General features: G+C 40.2%; 1 protein-coding gene across 1 annotated transcript in view; it reads right to left on the bottom strand.

Annotated features, from left to right (window-relative positions):
- ptprga (protein tyrosine phosphatase receptor type Ga) overlaps positions 1 to 18,014 on the bottom strand; it is a 483,112-nt gene that overhangs the window by 14,433 nt on the left and 450,665 nt on the right. Inside the window, exons 16-22 of the mRNA XM_055647582.1 lie at positions 11,480 to 11,576; positions 11,082 to 11,164; positions 10,168 to 10,302; positions 9,799 to 9,933; positions 7,937 to 8,109; positions 6,562 to 6,697; positions 5,332 to 5,478 (exon numbers count right to left, since the gene is read on the bottom strand). Of these exons, the coding sequence (XP_055503557.1) occupies positions 5,332 to 5,478; positions 6,562 to 6,697; positions 7,937 to 8,109; positions 9,799 to 9,933; positions 10,168 to 10,302; positions 11,082 to 11,164; positions 11,480 to 11,576 (906 nt within the window). The remainder of the gene's footprint in view (positions 1 to 5,331; positions 5,479 to 6,561; positions 6,698 to 7,936; positions 8,110 to 9,798; positions 9,934 to 10,167; positions 10,303 to 11,081; positions 11,165 to 11,479; positions 11,577 to 18,014) is intronic.

Here is an 18,014-nt window from a genome sequence, read left to right as displayed (position 1 = left end):
CAAGGTGATAACATAGAAACATAGAAATTAGGTGCAGGAGTAGGCCATTCGGCCCTTCGAGCCTGCACCGCCATCCAACTCAGTATCCCGTACCTGCCTTCTCTCCATACCCCCTGATCCCCTTAGCCACAAGGGCCACATCTAACTCCCTCTTAAATATAGCCAATGAACTGGCCTCAACTACCCTCTGTGGCAGAGAGTTCCAGAGATTCACCACTCTCTGTGTGAAAAAAGTTCTTCTCATCTCGGTCTTAAAGGATTTCCCCCTAATCCTTAAGCTGTGACCCCTTGTCCTGGACTTCCCTAACATCGGGAACAATCTTCCTGCATCTAGCCTGTCCAACCCCTTAAGAATTTTGTAAGTTTCTATAAGATCCCCTCTCAATCTCCTAAATTCTAGAGAGTATAAACCAAGTCTATCCAGTCTTTCTTCATAAGACAGACCTGACATCCCAGGAATCAGTCTGGTGAACCGTCTCTGCACTCCCTCTGGAGTTAGATAAGAGCTACACAGGAGCTGCAGATGTAGAAACTAATAAGTAAGGAAGGCGATCAGTGGAACCAGATGCAGGTGGGAAAACCTGAAGATGGAGCCATTTGGGGAAATGTACCATGTGGAAACAGGCAGATGGGACCAGGTAAGGGATGGATGAATGGAGCACAGTGGATTACCTGGTTGGAAAATTCTATGTTCATTCAACATTTCAATGTGCAGTTCATCCAGTTTGTCATTGGCTTCACCATGGCAATGGAGAAGGCCAAAGATTGACAGATCAGTTTGGGAATGGGAAGAGCAGTTGAAATGGTTTCCAACCAGGGAATCAGATTGGCCAATGCAGGCAGAGTGTAGGTGTTCATCCGAATGATTCTGTCACATCTCCATGCGAAAATTGAGGTGAGGATTGAGTTATTGAGCTGCACCAGTTTTTCCATATTACACTGTAATGCAGCAGCAGGCTTAGTAATGCTGAGCAAAAGAAAATCCTCTGAGGTGGAGTCGAGAGGGTTGACATATAATCCAATTAGTAACCTAACCCATCTCTTTTTTTTTGCACCCAAGATCTTAAACTCAAGCACTTAAAAAAAAGTTTGCCAAGGAAGGAGCCATGAGTTTTAACAATTTCATCAATATTGCTTTGCGAAGAAACATTACAGAGTGCCTAGCACATTGTGGGTGCAGCAGAGTGATCATTTCAAATGTTGTTTGCAGCTATTACATGGAAAATGCAAAGTCATAAATATTCAATTTTCTTCATTCTCACCCCTCAGCATAACCCAGGTGAGATTTATAAAACACAAAATGGTAAATTACAGGAGAGCAATAAAGTACTGGGAGTTGAAAAATGCCTAGCACAGTTAAATGTGCAGAGTGAATAATACTGATTTTGTTTTAGTGTGCCTCGGTAGTGCTATAACAGTGAACTGTGGATTGTTTGAGGCTGTTTTAGAACCCGATGCCGTAAATCTTACAAGTGTCAGTATGTAAGAACATTGAACTGTACAGTAGTGATGGTCATCAAATATTATGAGCTAAAAAGACTTGATGTATACCAATTGCTTAAAAGAGTAGAATACTAGGAAGCAATTCTATTAACTCAAGTACTTAGGAATTACCAATAAATAACTTAGCCTTATTGATTCCCAGGATAGTAAAATGTGCTGAATTTAATATTTTCTAAATACATGACATAAGCATAAATGTATAGGAAGGAACTGCAGATGCTGGTTTAAACCAAAGATAGACACAAATGTGGGAGTAACTCAGCGGGACAGGCAGCATCTTTGAATAGACTGAATGGGTGGCATTTCGGGTCGAGACCCTTCCTCGGACTAGAATCAGGGAAAAAGGAAACGAGAGATATAGACAGTGAAGTAAACAGATATAGAACAAATGAATGAAAGATACGCAAAAAAGTGATGATGATAAAGGAAACAGGCCATTGTTAGCTGTTTGCTGGTGAGAACGAGTTTGCTGGGTGCGACTTGTGTGGGGGAGGGATGGAGAGAGAGGAAATGCAGGGGTTGTTTGAAATTAGATAAATCAATATTAATACCACTCGGTTGTAAGCTGGCTGAGCAAAATATGAGAGCTGTTCCTCCAATTTGCGTTTAGAAGATGCCGAGGACAGAAATGTCAGTGTGGGAATGGGAAGGGGAATGAAAGTGTTTGGCAACCTGGAGATCAGGTAGGTTCGGGCAGACATACCTGATCTCCCAATGATCGCTTGAACAACAGACACAGTAGATGAGGTTGGAAGGTGCAAGTGAACCTCTGCCTAGCCTGAAAGTCCTTTCAGTCCTTGCACTTCCTCCAACCTCATCTTTTGTAGCAGTTATTCAAGATGTGGACTCTTCTATTTAGACCAAACGTTGACTGGGCGATCGTTTCGCTGAACACCTTTGCTCAGTCCACCTGGATCTACCTGATCTCCTGGTTGCCAAACACATTTAATTCCCCTTCCTATTCCCACACTGAGCTTTCTGTCCTAGGCTTCCTCCATTGTCAGAGTGAGGCTAAATGCAAATTGGAGGAACAGGATCTCATAATTCGCTTGGATAGCTTACAACCCAGTTACAAGAATATTGATTTCTCTAACTTGAAGTAGCCCCTGCATTCCCACTCTCTCCCACCCAAGTCACACCAGCGACTTCTCTCCTTCTCTCCAGAGATGCTGCCTGTCCCGCTGAGTTACTCCAGCATTTTCTGTATATCAGGCATGATACTCTTCCAACTTAAATCGGAATTCCGATTTTGTTTCTTTTCCTAACAATGAATCAGATTTTTCAAGTTTTTGTGTCCGATTTTGACACAGATTAGTTGGCAAGATCCTAAAATAAAAGGGTGAGGGAAGGAGAGTCAGTGGAGGTACCGGTATGGAGGCGGGCAAGCTTGTGACTCATGATGGAAGTCAACAAGGTCAGCCAATAGCGGGGGGGGGGACACGCGGGAGGGACACGCGGGAGGCCGTGGGCGGAGGGAACACAACAACGCTCTTTGGCTGATGTGCGAGCTGCGACGGTGCCCGTTTGTCGGAGGCAACCAGAGCGCGAGTAGACGAGACGATGGGGCCACGAACAGGATCGTGGGCTCGGGGTGATTGGGACGCTGAGCTGACAGCTGAGACGGGGGTGATGGCTACGTTGAATTCCCCCCCCCCCCCCTCTTGTGGGGAAAATAAATAAATGAACACAACAGTGTTTTGTGTTTCCCATATGGAGCTGCGACTGGAAAGGAAATAGTACCGGCGATGATAGTGGGGGTTAGAGAGATGCGGGGCCCCCCCTCCCAGGCAGCGGCTACCCCCTCCCCTTTCTGGCGATTTTCTGTTTATATTGGGAATTTTTGTTTTCATTGTTATTGGCAGAGGTTTTTAGTTTTCTACCTTCTTAGCGTTGTCGATGTGACATCAGTGTATTGACAGTTAACTGTGCCTTGCCGTATTGTGCATAATTATGTCTTGTGATGGTACCTTTCTAAGGTGATGTGTAGGTCCTACCTTTGTGTTCTTTTGCCATCTCTACAAATGGCTTATTTAGAAAGTCAGGTAACATTTTTTGTAAAGATTTTTTTAGCTGTATGAAGTCAATTATTTCATGAAATATTTTTCTTTTTGGGGTTATTTTACTGGTTATGTATTAGAAACATTCTAAGCTTCTGTTATGTAAACTACCAGCAGAAAGCTTAGGAATTAGTTTCAATTGAATGAAAATGCAGGAGCCCCCTGAACCCAGTCAGGGACATAGCCGGCCTCTAAGACACCCGGCCAATACTTCCCACTTTTTTTTCTTACAACCCAGTTATAAGAATATTGATTTCTCTAACTTGAAGTAACGCCTGCATTCCCTCTCTCTCCCACCCAAGTCACACCAGCGACCTCTCTCCTTCCCTCCAGAGATGCTGCCTGTCCCGCTGAGTTACTCCAGCATTTTGTGTATATACAAGTATAAATATTTTTTCTAAAATGAACATCTAAATAATGCATCACAGTTCTGAGCTACTGTCAAGCTGCAAAATATAATCTAATTCTAATGCATAAACCATTCAGAACGTTGAATGAATGTCAAAACAGTTTGTACTTAATGGGCTAGACATTCTTCCAAATGCAGCAATGTCTCTGTGATAGCAATATTTTTCTGCGCTTCACAAATAAATGAATGTAAAATCTAATTGTTAAACATTTGTATCTTTGATGAGGTATGTGGTGTTTCCAGCATCTGGTGTGTGCCCGATTACCAGGTTTAATCATGGGAACATCACTAGATTCCCCTTTCTCAGTTGTACACCATTGAGATACATATCCATATCATGTCAAAAGGCCACAAAGTGTTGGAGTAACTTAGCGCGCCAGGCAGCATCTCTGGAGAACATGGATATGGGATTTTTTGGGAGCCGGGACCCTTCTTCAGACTGACTAGGTAAATCCTGGAACTCCATGCACTGAAGCTGATTGGATTAGCTGAACAAGAAGGAATTCCATGGTTCCTTCCAGAAAGTGGTTGACTATCACCTCTTCATGGGCAGTTAAGGATGGGCAAAGACCAGATCCCAAATGAACAAAAAGTTAGTTAAATGTTGGAGCCAGCAGAGGAATGGCCTATATGTACTTTGACACATGCAAGGCCTATTATGCTTGATGCTTCATGCATGATGTGGAATAAAATACTGTTGCTAAAGAGCAGCATACAAATAGTCCCCAAGAAGTCTATTTGGGGAGCTGATTCCCTGTTGTTATTGGCAGGTTCACTGTCAGAAAGTTTAGGGTTTTAGTTTGGAAATACATGTGGTAAATTGATGAAGTTGCTTGCATTTACAGGAGCAAACACCAACACCTCACAGGAGAGGATTCAGCCCATTATTATTTTAGAAATATATAATTCATGCATAAAAGTAGCATGTTTAGAAATATTCTAATAAAAGCTTATCTTTTGTAACTTTACAACATATTTACTTTGACATTTTGTATCTTCAAAGCTTCCTTACTTCATCCTAAGGGTGGCACAATGCTTCAAAGAATAATAATTTTATAAATTTATATCAAAAGATAATAAGATATATGGTTTGGCATTAATTTATATCCTCCATTGCTTTATATCTTTCCAGAATTATATTATACTTAAATCCACTTAGGTGTATTATGCTATACCATTAGCTAATTTCTAAGTTTGTTTCAATTTCAATACATATCCATTAAGACTATCAATAAAATTTAATTTAGAGGATTCTGTTCGTATTATATTGAAAAGTAAAAATCCATAAGCTTTAAGACTCTCACACATACATTCTACCACGGAGCATAGATTAGACCCAAGAGTCTCGTTCTAGTAACTGACCTTGAACTGTTTCTCAAGCCTCATCTTCCCAGAGGGACCTGGAATTAAAATACTGTTGACGTAAGCATGTAGCTGAGTTGAAGGTACCTCTGTCTCTTTCCCATGTATTGCTTCCCGCAAAGCTTCATGGATAAAAATATATTGTTCCTTAAAAGGCAAAGAAAGCAAAAACAAACATGCATAGAATTGTTTTTTCAAAAAATATTGCAGCAGGTCATGAGGAAAACAAACGTAATAATGTAAGAGGGGGCAATTATAATTACCGAATAACTATTAGTTTGGATCCATTTTCCTCATTGAAATAGATCCTTGGGCTTACTCAGTGTACTTGCCTACTACTGGTGCTGCTCATAGCACCCCAAAATGAAGATTTAGTTAGAGGCTGAAGACTCATGAAATCACGAAAGATGCTGGAATCTTGAGCAAAACACAAAGTGTTGAAGGAACGTGGCAGGTCAGGCAGCATCTGCAATAGGAATGGACTGTCGACGGTTTAGGTGAGGATCCTTCTTCTGGGTCCTGACCCGAAATTTCATACTGCTATCACTCCCATTTTCAGAATTGGTTGTAAATCCTAGTCGGACCTGGTAATTTTTTAATCTCCCATCTTAAATATTCAGAAGTTCCCTTCACAAACACCAAATGAACCTTGAAGAGGCTGGCTAAGTTTATTTAATACAATTAATGCTGTTCTGAATGAAGGAATGTTAACTGCGAAACAATAATACTTTGAATTGTTCTCACAACACAGAACATATCGATGATAGCAATACGAGTGTGTGTAGCATAGTGTTAGTGTCCGGGGATCGCTGGTCGGTGCGGACTCGGTGGGCTGAAGGGCCTGTTTCCGTGCTGTATCTCTAACCTACACAGCACCAATCATGAGCCAAATTAAACAACTACTTTCTTGAACTGCACAAAGAGAATCAGGAATAAGGAAATAAAGTCCCTTGGTACACAAAATGCTGGAGAAACTCAGCGGGTGCAGCAGCATCTATGGAACGAAGGAAATAGGCCACAAATTGCTGGAGAAACTCAGCGGGTGCAGCAGCATCTATGGAGCGAAATAGGCCACAAAATGCTGGAGAAACTCAGCGGGTGCAGCAGCATCTATGGAGCGAAGGAAATAGCCTATTTCTCCAGCATTTTGTGTACCTTCGATTTTCCAGCATCTATAGTTCCTTCTTGAACAAATAAAGTCCCTTGTCTGTTTATTTTATATTTACTTACCTCTGTTTGGACAAGGTAGTTCCTCTGGGTCCTGATGTGTTTGAGGAAACCTAGAACATTAACCGTGCTTTTATCTTTTATCTGTTTCAGCATGCTGTCAAGCACAATGTATGTTCCAGTTCTACCAACACCAGCACTGCAGGGTGGAGAGAACAAGGAATTAACACACGATCGATGAACAAGCAAAAACAGTTAAAAATGATAATCTATCTTTAAGATCAACCATCAATTGTGCTAATTAAATTATTTTGCTTGTTGACTTAAATCCATAGAAAATCAGCAGATAACAGCTGTTCTTTAAATGCATTGACAACCAGCTCAATGTATGGTAGTTAATTAAAAATGTAAGTGTAATTATTGACAAAACCTATCGGAGCATCAGAATTACTATGTTTCATCATAAGTGACCAAAATGCACAGCACATTGTGCCAAGCTGCTTCTAGTTATTTCACCCCAGCATAAGCCACATTTCATTTATTTCTAAAAAAGACTTGCGGGTGCGACTGCCAGTCAGACAGCATCTCTGCAGGACATGGGCAGGCGACATTTTGGGTCAGGACCCTTTCAATTTTTTTCTTCTCCCACGTTTTCAACTTAAAACAGTGCTCAAGTAGACTAAATTAACTTAATTTAAATGAAATGTTGTTCACACTGCAGCTAAGTAAACAGCTCAGTGGTTTCAATCACAGGTCTTCAGCACCACGAGAAGATCAACTGATTGAATTTGAACTAATTTGAGTCATTTCAAAGTCACTGCAGCATCCTGTGTGTTGTTTCGATTGACTGGTGGTCATTGGAGCTGCAGGCTATTGGTGACAGACTGATGAACACGGTGGACATCCAACTATGATGCAACAGCCTTGATTGGGTATGTTTAAAGAAAAAGTCACAGATTCATAGAAAAAGAAACACCATGGCATTTTGGGGATAGAACAGCTTTGTAGATTATGTTTGGTTTGAATTTTGACCAGAGTGCCGGTGTGGAGATGTTGGGGCAAATGTGCTCCTTCTGAAGTCTGACCATTCGATGATTCTACATGATTTCAGGAGCAAAAGTTAAGTTTTCAATATTATGATTCTTTGCACAATATAAGCCAGTTAAGTTTCTGGCCCATATTGAGGGTGGAGGACTCTCTCAGTGATGGTAATGCCATTGAATATTAAAGAGGCAAGAGGTTGGACGCTCTCTCTTTGGAGGGGCTCAATGTCTGACAGTACTGTGGTACAATTGTAATTTGTCCTCCATCAGCCCACTGTCTTAGATTTGTTGAATTCAAATGTGGCCGATTCATTTGCTGGGAAGTTACAAATGGAATCAAACCGTGAAGTGTAACGTACAATTACATTTCATTGGAACAACTGAAGTTAACGTACCTGCAATGTACCACCACTGGCCCCATGTCTGGTGTTTGAGCTGCAGATGATTTTCTCACAAAGGTGAGTACAGGAAGCGCGTACTCTGGTACTCCCATGTCAGGCCACTGAGTGTAGTGATACTGGATAACCATGCGTTCATTCTGACGTCCCTTGGGGTTTCCCTTTTGTCCCTGGAACCACAGTTTATCAGCAAACATTAGTGAAGATAGTCTAACTTAAGCCCCTGTCCCACTTACGTGTCATTGGCATGCTAATTACGCGACCTCATGGTCGCGTTGAGCCGCGATGGTCCCGCTGAGCCGCGACGGTCCCGCTGAAGCACTGAAGCCAACTACCTTTCTAGTCACTGCCTGCCACTCGGCAAAAACAAGTTTATTCCTACTTTTTGTTTCCTTTCTGGCAAATCTGTCAGTCCTAATTAAATATTGAACTGTTGTGTCATCAACAAGTTCGCTGATGACACAACAGTGGTGGGTCTCATCAGTGACAATGATGAATCGGCGTACAGGATGGAGGTGGAGCTGCTCACAGGTTGGTGCAAATCCCACAACCTCATTCTTAACGTGGGAAAAACTAAGGAGATGGTGGTTGACTTCAGGAGGGCGGGGAAACATCACCATGCATCTCTGCACATCGACGGAGCTGATGTGGAAAGGGTCAGCAGCATGAAGTTCCTAGGACTACATCTGTCTGATGACCTGACGTCCACGGCCAACACCACAGCTCTGGTCAAGAGAGCCCAGCAGCGACTACACCCTCTCCGAAGACTACGTAAAGCAGGCCTCCCCACTACACACCTACGGACTTTTTATAGGGGGACTGTCGAGAGCACATTGACCTACGACATCACTTTCTGGTTCGGGAGCTGCAAGGCGTACGAACGGCACCAACTAGACAGGATAGTGAAGACCGCCAGCAGGATTATTGGTGCTCCACTCCCCTTCCTGCTGGACATATACAGGAAGAAATGTATCAGCAGAGCCATCTCCATCATCAAAGACCCTTACCACCCATCGCATGTCATTTTCTCCATCCTGCCATCTGGGAAGAGGTACAGGAGCATTAGCTGCAAAACCAGCAGGATGCTCCTCAGCTTCTTCCCACAGGCTATAAGACTGCTAAATGGACTTTTCCCCCTGCCAAGTATCGCGCACAAACCCCCAACCTGGACACACTGCAGCAGAGCCACTGTTGTGCCGTTGCCGGTCGGAACGCCTGTTGAATGTTTAGTAGAGTGTTAAATTTGTTCATGATACATGTATTTTTTATTTCTATTTATTTTTCATGCACAGTGAATGGACACTGGTTGAGCAACGTTTTTTTGTTTCCTCTGGGTATGCGAATACTCAGGAAATGACAATAAAGATATACAATACAATATACGCTAACGTGGAAACTTGTTGAGAGCCTTCTGATAATTTAAATATATGTAACAAAATATATCACATTCGCTGGTTGTCCCCACTACAATTTTCTCATTACATTCTCGAAAAACATTTCCAGTGAATTAATTGTGCATCATTTCCCTCCCGCAATCGGAGGATTTGAACGGCTCTTTATAAATATGAAAAAAAGGACATAAAGTGCAGGTCAGGCAGCATCTCTGGAAAAGGTGGATCAGTAATGTTTCGGGTCAGAACTCTTGGCAACTATTCATGTTCTCCCGACATGTTGCCTGACCTGCTCAGTTGCTCTAACACTTTGCGAACTTTTATATATTAATCAGCATCTGTTGTTCTTGGTTTCTACCTTATAAATAAGAGTCTGTTTTAACTTTCATTGATGTAATTGTGTTTATGCCACACCCAAGATTCCTTAGTGGTGGTATAAGATTGAAAGATGTATATTTTTAAATTTACCTTTTTAACTTTTGTGTTCCTTATGGTGAAGCGCCGTACAGTACAACACGCCCGTACTTTTGTGCTCTTCAAGGTGACAATAATGTTGCCGTACTCTTCATTGCTCTCACTTGGCCAGTACTGATCACATTTCCGCTGGAATACAAGGAGGAGGCTTCATTACATCCAGAAAGTGCTACATTTCACTCCCTGAATTGCAGATTCAAAGCTGTAGCTGTCATATTCAATGTTCCACGCTCAATTTAAGGTCCATTACTGAACTGATAAAGCATCTTGTCACTTCACAGTAGAATCTGCTTTGTTAAACTTAATGACAATTTATTATTATAGCAAGATTCTGAAATCAAAAGAATTATGAAAGTCACCTACTCGTCCTTTTTCCACTAAATTTGTAATCATAACAATGATTCCTGTATTCTGCTCCCAGATCATTCTCCAGAAATCTTCAAATGTAGGTTTAAGCGGTCCTTGCGAGGCTATGTAGGCTTTTGACTTGTTGTAACCCTTTAGGGAGGAAGAAATAACACAATTTAAGAATTTTGTTCCACTAAATTTATAGACTTTAGAAATACAAAATTTGTGATTTTATTTTTAAAGCTCTGAAGGCTTTGGGGTTTCGGTGACAATATGCTCACTATTATTTTGCAGCAAATTCTAAACTATTATTTCACCTTTCAAGTACTATTATGATTTTGCTGTTCAGAAGTAAGACAGTCCATGCACACACATTTCAAGTATAATTTTAAATCCACATTTTCATCAGGAGCTTCTAACACGTTTAAGAACTTTTTATTCTTCCTGTTGTGCTCAAGATAGAGGATTTTGTCAGCTTATCTTTGATTTTAAGCAACTCGAGTTTGGTTAAAAGTGCCTTTTACTCAATAAACACAAACAAATACAAATTCATAATTGCACCAGTACCTACAAAAATAAATTATTTCCAACAACAATAAACTTAATGACCTTCTTGAAAAATAATTACCTGATTAGTGAATATTTGTGAGCTGCGTTTTGTTTGGATTTGCAATCAATGGAAACTGAATTGAGATGACATTACCTAATTTTACATTGGGTATTGTATGAAACAAAGAAAGGCAATGCAAGGGCAACGCCAAAGGGGAGATATTGACTTGTGTTGTCTCAGTCTGCCCTGGACTTTAATTAGGCATGAGAAATGAACCAAGAGTATACATTCATGGATCTTCAATTCAAATTGGATTTCTTTGAATTGAGTGACCATGACAAATGATACAAATATAGTGCATAAAAAAAGAATGACTTACATCGACATAATTGGCATTAATGTAGTCACTGTGCTTTGAATCCTTTCCTGGTATTGGCCTCAGCTTAACTCTACTGTGATCATCTGGAGAAATAGTAATATTAATCCACAAGAATAACTACTTTGATCTGCAGAGTTAATTTCAAGTGTTCATCAACAAATATAAAATAAATTAAAGTATACATGAAAATCAGAGAAATCATTGCTTACTGAAATAATTTACAACAGCCACAATCGATTTGCAGGTCTGAATAATGATTTTCAGAAGCATTTTTAATTGAAAGAGAACCTCAATTAACCACGTTGTACTCCTTCTCCATCCTACATAGGAGAATCTCAATGATATACTTGAAAAGGATGACTCAAATATTAATATTTTAGAATGCAGCATAATCTTACATGCTACAATGTTGATGTATCGGTTTTTGTGCTTGTTATCTGGATGGTTGGAATGCTCTGAAGTGATGTTCATATCGGCTGTACAGCGTTGCACTTCCTATAAATTGCAAAGGAAGAAGGAAAACTTCATTGGTTTCCTGTTTCAAAACATATTTACAACATGCAAATGTTAGATGCATCACAACTTTATTTATGTACACAATTATCAAATACAACAGGCTGGTTATAAAAAATGTATCATCCATGCATTTTAAGGATGCAGCCAATATGTCTCAAATAAGAGAAAATTATTTCATACTTAGCTAATATAGAAATGAAATCCCTTTGAAAGCTCTTTTGAATGACCGAGTTTATGACAGCATGGGTTCCCAGTTGTGTTGCCTGGTATTTGCAACTAGATCAAGAGTTGAAACACAACTGCTTACATTTGGAAGAGGGAAATAGCTTGGATGTCTCTTTCTGACTGCTATCCAGCTCTTCCTTGCTTCCAGGGTCAGCCAGCTCGGTTGCAAACACCCGCTGAGTTTGCTAAGTACATTGTTTTTTGATGTACCCAAGAAATGTGGCTTTTTAAGTGGAGGTAAATAATTAAAATAGTTGAAAATAGGGAATTAAAGAGCTACTACTTTTCTAAGAGGTTGTCAAAAAGACCAAAGATAGTGTTCAAAGAGCATTTACATGGAAAAACAAATCTGAAGCTCCTGGAATTCTGTAGACTGTAGAGCTTCAGCATAAATGTCTATACATCCTTGGGAAAAGCCAGAGAGAATCGAGTTCGGCAGAAGCAATCTTGCTCCAAATCTCGCTCTAAACCTATCCAATTTTCCTTTCAAATTAAGTTACTGGTAGGAAAATCCAGCAGGTTCTATTCAAGCAATCTCCCTGCCAGACATTCCTTTCTGTCTTCTAGCTACCTTAACGGTGGAAATCTGCATATTTTCTACATTAGTGGTTGAATGCATCAGGCTTTTTAATCAGTTCCAGTTTAAAATATTATTTAGGGAGCTATACACATGAAATTATGAACAAAATTATATCTGATAACTTCTTTAACCCCATCCTAATGAGGAAATTATATAGGTACAATCTAAAGCTCCTCAAATATTATAAGAATTACAAATTGGAAGAGGTGCTTTTTTGTCAAATTCGTTGCAATTTCTATAAAACCTGCTCATATTCCCACAATGGTAATCACACGAAGGAAGCATAAATGTGGCTAACAACCAAATCAGTTCTCGGTTAGAATTTTCTTTCTAACTCAGTGATCAGGGCATCATAATTTGATCGGGTGATGGCTTCAACTCAAAACACCTATTTTCAGAAGGAGACCAGGATCCACTGAAGGGAAGGTGGAGGTTTAAACTAAACTAGGTTATCAAAGACAACAATAAAAGTTCATATCCTGATGAACAGCATATCAAACCCTACTTTAGGATAACAAATTTATTAAAAAGACCAAAAACCAACAATATAAAGATCTGCAGATACCTTACGTATTAATTTAGATATGAGAGACTGAAATGGAATTTAAGCCAGGCCTCATTTATTTACTAAGATATTTTGTGCATTGGTTAAAGCTTCTGTATCTTTACAGCAGATAGGAATGATCTTTCAGAATTGCATGGCTTAGAGAGGAGGAATCTCAGAACATGTACATATAATTGCCCACTCTTTCCTTCATACTGCTGTTCACCTATTGAAGGTGCTGGTGACTCCAGGGAGAGTAGTTCCAGGAGCCCTTTGGAATTGCAACCAAATAGCAGCTGCAACTTTGCAAAGGCTATTCAGCTGCAGTGTGTACAACATAGCCCACTCCTTACCTGATTTCCACACTGGGGAAATTCAGCTCCAATCAGTGACTTCAACGCTTCATTTCATAGGTAGAGTATAATGTACGGCTCTTAATTTATAGCAGGTTTAGTGTTACCTTAAGGGATTAATTTTGAGACAATGGACTTTTCAGCATGGTTCATTGATTAGCAATCAGGAAAGTTAATGTTAGCTAGCATCCTCGCTCTCTGGAATGGATGTGTTAAAGCTAGCTTTGACCTTCCAAAGGAGAAGAACCTCACCTTTGAAAACTAACATATCCCAAGCACGATGCTGAATTTGACATTTTCCGGGTTTGTATACTTTCAACTTATTCTAAAGATGTGTGTTTTGCCAGAAACGTGTCAACAAGTTTGCTCATCTCTGTTGCCCTAAAGAGATGGTGATGCAAGGTATTTTAAACCACCGGTTGCTTGGAATACATTTTTAGGTCACTTCAGAGGGTGCATAAGACTCAACCACAAAGATGTGGAAGTGGAATCACACATATCAATCTCAACGTTTTATTTCCCTATTTTTGGTAAACTGGAGTAACTTACTATTAATTCTCAAATCCTGAAGGATTTGACCTTACCTGAATAGTTTGTCCAACAATGTACATCACAGTACATCAGTATAATCAGTACATCACACCACTCACAAATTATTCATGGAGGACTTAACTTCTTATTTTGTCCTTAACTCCTCTGCCTACTCCCCTGAAAATGACTCCTTCAATGGAAAAGGTTGATTTGAGCACCAAAACTCACTGTTACTTTAATTAAAACACTATTTTTCATGGATCAGCTTGCATAAAGAATGACATATGACCAATTTTTCAGGGAGCACAATGCCCAAACCTGATCCTAAAAGGCCTCAATCTCCACATTTACCTCATCAGGGAAATTATCAGCAGAAATTATTGTTAAATTATTGAGAGGTGTAAGAGTTCTGAACAATTCCTTTCCCTAGCCTCAGGGAATGAAACCAGTTGAAGTGTTCGTACTATTAGTTTCAGGATAATATTGATTCCAGTTGAAATGTTCTTAATTTGTCCGGCGCAACTACTCATTGATTGAATCAATCGATCCAGTTAAGGAACATTTATCTAGCTTCTATTGTAACAAAGTCACTATTTTCACTGTTACAGTAAAAGTGACAAAAATATGACATTTAAAATGTGTAGGGAGGAACTGCAGATGCTAGTTTAAACCAAAATTAGACACAAAAAGCTGGAGTAACTCAGCGGGGCAGGCAGCATCTCTGGAGAGAAGGAATGGGTGACATTTCCGGTCCAGACCCTTCTTCAGACTGGTTAGGGATAAGGGAATCGAGAGATATATATGATGATGTAGAAAGATAAAGAACAATGAATGAAAGATATGCAAAAAAGTAACGATGATAAAGGAAACAGGCCATTGTTAGCTGTCTGTTGGCTGAAAACGAGAGAAGTGTGACTTTGGTGGGGGAGGGAAAGAGAGAGAGGAAATGCCGGGGTTACCTGAAGTTAGCGAAATCAATATTCATACCACTGGGCTGTAAACTGCTTCCCTCCCCCACCCAAGTCACACGAGCTTCTCGTTTTCACCTAACAGCTGACAGCGGCCTGCTCCCTTTATCATCGTGATTTTTTTTGCATATCTTTTATTCATTGATCTTTATCTCTCCATATCATCGTCTATATCTCTCGGTTCCCTTATCCCTAACCAGTCTGAAGAAGGGTCTGGACCCGAAACGTCACCCATTCCTTCTCTCCAGAGATGCTGCCTGTCCGGCTGAGTTACTTCAGCTTTTTGTGTCTACGACATTTAAAATACCTAGTTATGAACTTGTTAACTTGATTTGACTATTGTTTTACTTTATCAGTAAATCATTTGTAGCTATTTTCAAACATTGTGTTCTATTCATGTGAATTATATAAAATAACCCAATTAATTAGAACTATTCCCTGGCCATCGAGGTTCAAGAACAGCTTCTTTCCAGAAACTATCAGGCTCTTGAACCATACTGCATAACCCTACCACAACCCTAGCTCAGCAATGTATTGCATTTTTGATTATTATGTATTTATTTGTTGTGTTACTGCATTAATGTTCATGTGAAGCTGAAGGAAGTCAAGAGTTTAATTGTTCCATTATACAATAGTACTGCTCATGAATATCATACATACAAAATAATGGAGCTCTCCTGATATTGGTAGTAAATAAAAGACAAAACATTTTTTTAAACATAATTTTGATGTTTATTACATAATCAATGGAGCACAAAATATTTTTCAGGGAAGCGTTGGACCCAAAAAGAGGCATGTACAGGGTTATGGCTGCATCCCAATGCTTAAAATGTTCCATCATGCAGAAGGCTCCACAGCAGTCTGACAAATTTAGACATGGGGCTTTCGTGAGAGGATTGCATGGTGCCCAATGTAGGCCCTCTTGTCAAAATGGGGAAGGGAATAAACAAGTAATATATACATCTACCAGCCTAACACCTCTAATGGCCAATCTAGGTCAGAATATAGATAATATTAATACTCACCTAGAAAAAGATTATTTACAAATGCATGCTCAAAATGTTGAGGTAATCTTGGATTATGGATGCTCATAGTTGAAAGGATGAGAGAGAGAGGGAGAGAGGGAGAAACACAATACAGAGTTTGTTCTCTATTTTGTGAGACAATGATTAGTACACTAAGTGGGCAGTAGTGCAGTAGATAGATTTCATTGTGGAGGTGTACAAGATCATTCATTTTGCACTTGAGAAATCAGTTCGTCTTTTTTGGTTGCGAGACTGGAAACTGGTGAAAAGTAAATGAATCTAAGTGTCTATGTTCACAACTTACAAAACACAATGGCTTATGTACTAAAAGTAGTGAAAAGTTGGCCTTTAACTCAACGTGGCTGGAATTTAAAAGTGTGGACTGACGTTTCAGTTGTAATGAGCTTTATCTGACCTCATAAATAGTGCATTCGATTTTGGGAAAAAAAATCTCATGAAAGATACAAGACACAACACAGCAAAATGTTGAACATAATTATATCAGATCTTTAAATGTCAAAATACAATACATGTCGCACGTTTTCTTATTTATTTGAATGCAAAGAGTGTTTTAAAGGATAAAGAGAGCTTGCGGCTGAGACGGTTAATCTGGTAGAGGAATTCAGGTGCAAGACGAAATAATTCTTAAAATTAAAGTTAGGATATTCAGAAATAATCTGTAAATTCACATGTAGGGCAATTTGAAACTTATAGCCCCAAAATACTGTGGGTAGAGTGCCGCTGGTGTTATCAACAGTTCGATAATTGATCAAGAGGTGCATCTGAGGGTAAGTGTTAGTCCCCATTTGATGGCTTAAAATGTGCAATTGCTGTGTCACACTCTACCATTGAAGTCAACAGCTGGCCTTGATAAGTGAATGGAGAAACGCACATGTCTAGGAGAAGGGGAAACCTTGGGTATGTGGAAGTTTAGTTTGTAGTCTTGAAAAAGGGTAGAAAGGAGCTGAGGAAGCCAAATGGATGAATTCAATCTTAATAACACATTGTTGGAAGCTAGAATGAAGAAAATATTTTTTAGAAATGGAGGCACAAGAAACTGCAAATGCTGGAATTTTGTGCAAAACACAAAGTGCTGGAAGAACTCAGTGGTCAGGCAGTATCTATGGAGGACATGGTCAGACAATGTTTTGGGTTGGGACTCTTCTTCAGGCTGATCATAGAGAAGGGGGGGGGGGGGGGTCCTGACCAAAATGTTACATGCCCATTCGCTCTTCAAATGCTGCCTGACCCAGCTCTTTGTATTTTGCTCAATTATTAGAAAAGGTGGAGTTTACCTGTGAATCGTGGGATGATAAACTAAAACAGCAAATTTCCATCTGGTTGTTCCTTGTAGAATCACGTCAGATAAAACAAGCCGTGATTATTACTATGAGCATGTTTCTATGTCATGGTGCTTGAATGTGAACATCTCAAGTTTAGCTGGGCTTCCTCACAAATATGCTGGGTATGAACTTCAGTGCTACTCTCAGTACTTTCATTACAGGTGCAGCATTGGAACACAAGCATTGAACTGCCAGCACGGTCTTGTTCTTCAAAGTGTCCATAGCATAAAACATCCTATAATATGGTCAATTAATTTTCCATTCACTTCTGCTGAACAGGAAGCAAATGGGATGATTTAGAAACTAATCCCTATATCAATTACTCCCTCTCTCAGCATCCCATATTATTCTGTGAGGTATGAAAACATGTAGCTTTTTTCAAATTACAATGACGACAAATACAAGCAAATACTCTTGGCTATCTGGACTACACTTCTTCACACCCTGCTTCCTGTAAGGACTCCATCCCCTACTCCCAATTCCTCCGTCTACGCCGCATCTGCTCCCAGGATGAGGTGTTCCACACCAGGGCATCGGAGATGTCCTCATTCTTCAGGGAACAGGGGTTCCCCTCTTTGACTATAGATGAGGTTCTCACCAGGGTCTCTTCTATATCCCGTAGCTCCGCTCTCACTCCCCATCCCCCCCACTCGTAACAAGGGCAGAGTCCCCTTGTCCTCACCTTCCACCCCACTAGCCGTCACGTACAACTAATAATCCTCCGTCATTTTCGCCGCCTCCAACGTGGCCCCACCACTCGCCACATCTTCCCATCTCTTCCCCCTTCCGCTTTCTGCAGAGACCGCTCCCTCCGTAACTCCCTGGTCCATTCGTCCCTTCCCACCCGA

The sequence above is a fragment of the Leucoraja erinacea genome, chromosome 16 (genome assembly GCF_028641065.1).
Source record: "Leucoraja erinacea ecotype New England chromosome 16, Leri_hhj_1, whole genome shotgun sequence".
In the NCBI taxonomy this organism is placed as follows: domain Eukaryota; kingdom Metazoa; phylum Chordata; class Chondrichthyes; order Rajiformes; family Rajidae; genus Leucoraja; species Leucoraja erinaceus.
This window is presented reverse-complemented; position numbering and strand designations above follow the sequence as displayed.